The sequence below is a fragment of the Tachyglossus aculeatus genome, unplaced genomic scaffold, assembly GCF_015852505.1.
Source record: "Tachyglossus aculeatus isolate mTacAcu1 unplaced genomic scaffold, mTacAcu1.pri scaffold_100_arrow_ctg1, whole genome shotgun sequence".
Classification (NCBI taxonomy): domain Eukaryota; kingdom Metazoa; phylum Chordata; class Mammalia; order Monotremata; family Tachyglossidae; genus Tachyglossus; species Tachyglossus aculeatus.
Window position 1 is genome coordinate 330,177 of NW_024044841.1, and position 3,928 is coordinate 334,104.

Consider the following 3,928-nt stretch of genomic DNA (forward strand, 5'->3'; position numbering starts at 1 on the left):
ATGGTCCATATAATATTTTCCAATGTTAATAATAATAATGATAATAATGATGTTGGGTTCTAAGTGCTTACTATGTGTCAAACACTGTTCTAAGTGCTGGCATAGATACAAGCTAATCAGGTTGGACACAGTCTTTGTCCCACATAGGGCTCACAGTCTTAATCCTTATTTTTACAGATGGGATAACTGAGGCCCAGGGAAATGAAGTGACTTGCCCAAGTTCACACAGCTGATAAGTGACATAGTCAGGATTAGAACCCAGGTCCTTCTGACTTCCATGCCCACGCTTTCTCCTCTAAGCTAAATGAATTGAACATCACATTAAAATGGCTAAATTACTCAAAAATGTAACATGGTAATTTATTCCCAGTGGATTTGCTAATTAAATCAAACAGCTGTAGCTCTAAGTCTGATACAGAGAGGTATAACAAGCCATCAAAAGTACAAAAAAATAAAATTAGGTAGTCCAAAAATTAGATGATAAAAAATTCAATGTAGAAATTTCAATTGTTACCAAAACCAATCCCATTATTACTTTCTCTCTGATTCAGATTTTCTCTCCTACCTTTCTCTTCCTCTCCCCCGAACTTTGGATCATTGGCCTGGGAATATGGAACTGTAACTCTTCAGGAAGATCTAAACACTTGGTTTAAGGCTCTAGAAACTTTAGTTCTGTCTACAAGGTTCAACTACTGCAACCAGCCATTTGGTGCTTGAAATACTTGTGAGGACCTGGATCCCAAATTGATTTTCCTTCTGAAAAAATCCTTTAAGAAATTATATCTGCCCTAAGCAGACTTGGCAATCAAATAACCGTATTTGGTTCGTGGGATTTAATCGAGTGTAAATATGTACATATTCATTATTCTATTTATTTTATTAATGATGGGCATGTATATATACAATTCTATTTATTTATATTGTTTTTAATGCTTGTCTACTTGTTTTGTTTTGTTTCATTGTTTGTCTTCCCCCTTCTAGACTGTGAGCCCGTTGTTGAGTAGGTATTGTCTCTATTCCCGAATTGTACTTTCGAAATGCTTAGCACAGTGCTCTGCACACAGTAAGCACTTAATAAATATGGTTGAGTGAAAGCATGAAAGTAAAAATAAAGTTATGTAAAATATAATGAGAAGCCAGTTTCAACCAGACTCAGTGTAGTTTATTATTTATTTACTCTTTTGCTCTTTAGTCCATGAATTATTACATTTAACTTCTGTTTGCTTGTATTGATGTCTGTCTCCCCCCTCCCACCCCACCCCCCAGACTGTGAGCTCCATGTGGGCAGGGATTGTCTCTCTTTATTACTGTATTGTACTTTCCCAAGTGCTTACTACAGTGCTCTGCACAAAGTAAGTTCTCAATAAATACGATTGAAAAAATGAATTTAATTGAGGAGCAAATAGAAGTAAAAGCAAGTTCCCACATACCTTCTGCATGTGAAATAGGCAAAGATTCCATATTTTGACACAATGTCACCCTGGACAGAAAAGAGTGAGTATTGAAGGCATATCTATATTTTCTTTGGGTGATTGAAGTAACCAGAAGGTGGTTTCCTAAGGGAACAAGAATAGAGTTTCTTGGAATCCATGCATGATGACCCACTTGGGAAACAGCTTCCTAGTTCAAGTGACTTTAGAATAATTGTGACAGAAGCTTTTTCCTGGCAACAGTCATCTCCTTGTTTCTTAGACTGTATATCATGGAGTTTAAGATTGGTGTTACAATGATGTAGAACAGAGACAGAAATTTATCCACATTCGCTGAGTGGCTTGACTTGGGCCGTAGATATGTGATGATAGCAGATCCAAAGAATGAGGTGACAACTATGAGGTGGGAAGAACAGGTGGAGAAGGCTTTGTGTTTCCCCGTTTTTGAAGGTAATTCCAGGATGGTGGAGATGATTTGGATGTAGGACACGAGTATCAAGAGAAATGGGGCTGTTACAAAGAGCAGAGCTTCAGCATGGACTGAAAGTTCATTCATAGCTGTCCCCCCACAGGCCAGTTCAAGTACAGGTGGGACATCACAGAAAAAATGGTTCAGCTTGTTGGATTCACAGAAGGGAAGGGAGAATATCTGATACGTCTGCCCCATCTGGACTGGAATGCCACCGATCCAGGAACCAGCTGCCATCTGGAGACATGCCTTGTCATCCATGATGATTGAATGTTGTAGGGGGTTACAGATGGCCACGTAACGATCGTAGGCCATCACAGCCAGGAGGAAGCACTCCGCGACTCCAAACATAAGAAAGAAATACATCTGGGTGGCACAGGCTAAGAAAGGATTTGTTCTACTTTGTGTCCAAAGGTTCGCCAGCATTCTGGGGAGAGTCACGGAAGTGTAACCCACTTCTAAGAAAGACAAATTCCTAAGGAAAAAATACATAGGAGTGTGGAGAGATCGATTAGTTTTGGTTATTAAAATGATTAAGCTATTTCCCATCCGGATCATCATGTAAATGACTAAGAATGTTGCAAAAAGAAAACTCTGAAATTTGGGAATGTTGGAGAATCCCATCAGAACAAACTCTGTCACGGTGGTGTGATTTTGACTTGTAAGTTTCATCTGTAGAAATAGCAATGTCAAAGAATGCAAGTCAGGACAAAGCATCATGAACTGATCCTCAATAGAAGAGGAAACACAATCAACCAATCAATGGGATTTATCGAGCACTTATTATATGCAGAGCACTGTACTAATCACTTGGGAAGAGTTCAATACAACAGAATCAGTGGGCCCATAATGAGCTTACATTTTAGAGACAGAGACAGATATTAATATGAGTAAATAATTTATAATAACAAATTTAAAGATATGTACATAAGTGTCATGAGATTGTGGGTGGGGTGATTAGGAAATATTTAAAAGTCACAGATCCAAGTCCATAGACATAAATAGCGGTAATTGCAATAAAATGCATATGAAAGGAGATGGGATTAATTACATTAGGTTAAAAGATGTTATGTGTGGGGTAGGATCTTTGGAGTATGGCTTTTTTCTTCCTTGTTGCCTGGGTGAGAACTACGCTATCAGTCTCCTTTCGAGTGTGAAAGTGAATATAGACCTAACATAACCCAGCAGTCTCTTTCTTCAGGTTCTGTAGTTAATTTTCTAGCACTGAAGCAATGATGAATGCTTTATGCCTTGAGCTGGTAAGACATGTGAGAAGGAATGACAGTAGTAGCTCTAAATTGAGGTAAAAAATGAAATATTTCAAAGATGCAGTGAAACAAAACCTCAAGGAGTGGATAGACGTTGGACATTTGGGAAAAAGCAGGAGGACAGATCAGATGAGTGTGCAGACATTAAAAATGTGGTGACTCTAATAGGTGAGGTTTCAAGAAACCCAGGGGACAGAAGGTGAAACTAAAATAAGGCCACACTCTGTATTGCAAATGCACAAATGCTTCCAGGAGCAATCTTTTCATGTATTCAATTTTGGAGGAATTAATAGTCCCTCATTAATTTTATCAGTCATATTCACATAGTGCATGTATATGTGTAAGCATTTGTATTCAAATTAGCACAATTCCATAATGAAAATATCCCTAAATTTAACTGGTTAAGTGTAAAAGTTACGAATTTATTTTCTGAGTTCATAAACTCTGTTTAAAGGAATTGGAAAGATGAAGCAGAAAACGGGTTGGAGCATATATCCAAATTAAGTAACACATGTAATGGCAAGAATCCTGAAGCAGAGTTATTTTTCCAGTGTGTTTAAATGCTTACTGAAAACATAAAATCAATCAATCACTTTTGGTTTTTTTGAGTGCTTATTGTGTGTCAAGCACTGTACTAAGTGCTTGTGAGAGTATAGCATAGTGGAATTGGCAGACACATTCCCTAGCCCAGAGTAGCATATAGTCTCGAGGGGAAGATAGCCAATGGTATAAATACGTTATGGTTATGTACTCCCTTTGAA

At 37.9% G+C, this 3,928-nt stretch overlaps 1 protein-coding gene across 1 annotated transcript; it reads right to left on the reverse strand.

Annotated features, from left to right (window-relative positions):
* Positions 1 to 1,635: 1,635 nt before the first annotated feature.
* Positions 1,636 to 2,616, reverse strand: LOC119922188 (olfactory receptor 10AG1-like). Its single transcript, XM_038742163.1, has one exon. It carries the CDS (start codon positions 2,614 to 2,616, stop codon positions 1,636 to 1,638), a length of 981 nt encoding a protein of 326 aa, XP_038598091.1.
* Positions 2,617 to 3,928: the final 1,312 nt, after the last annotated feature.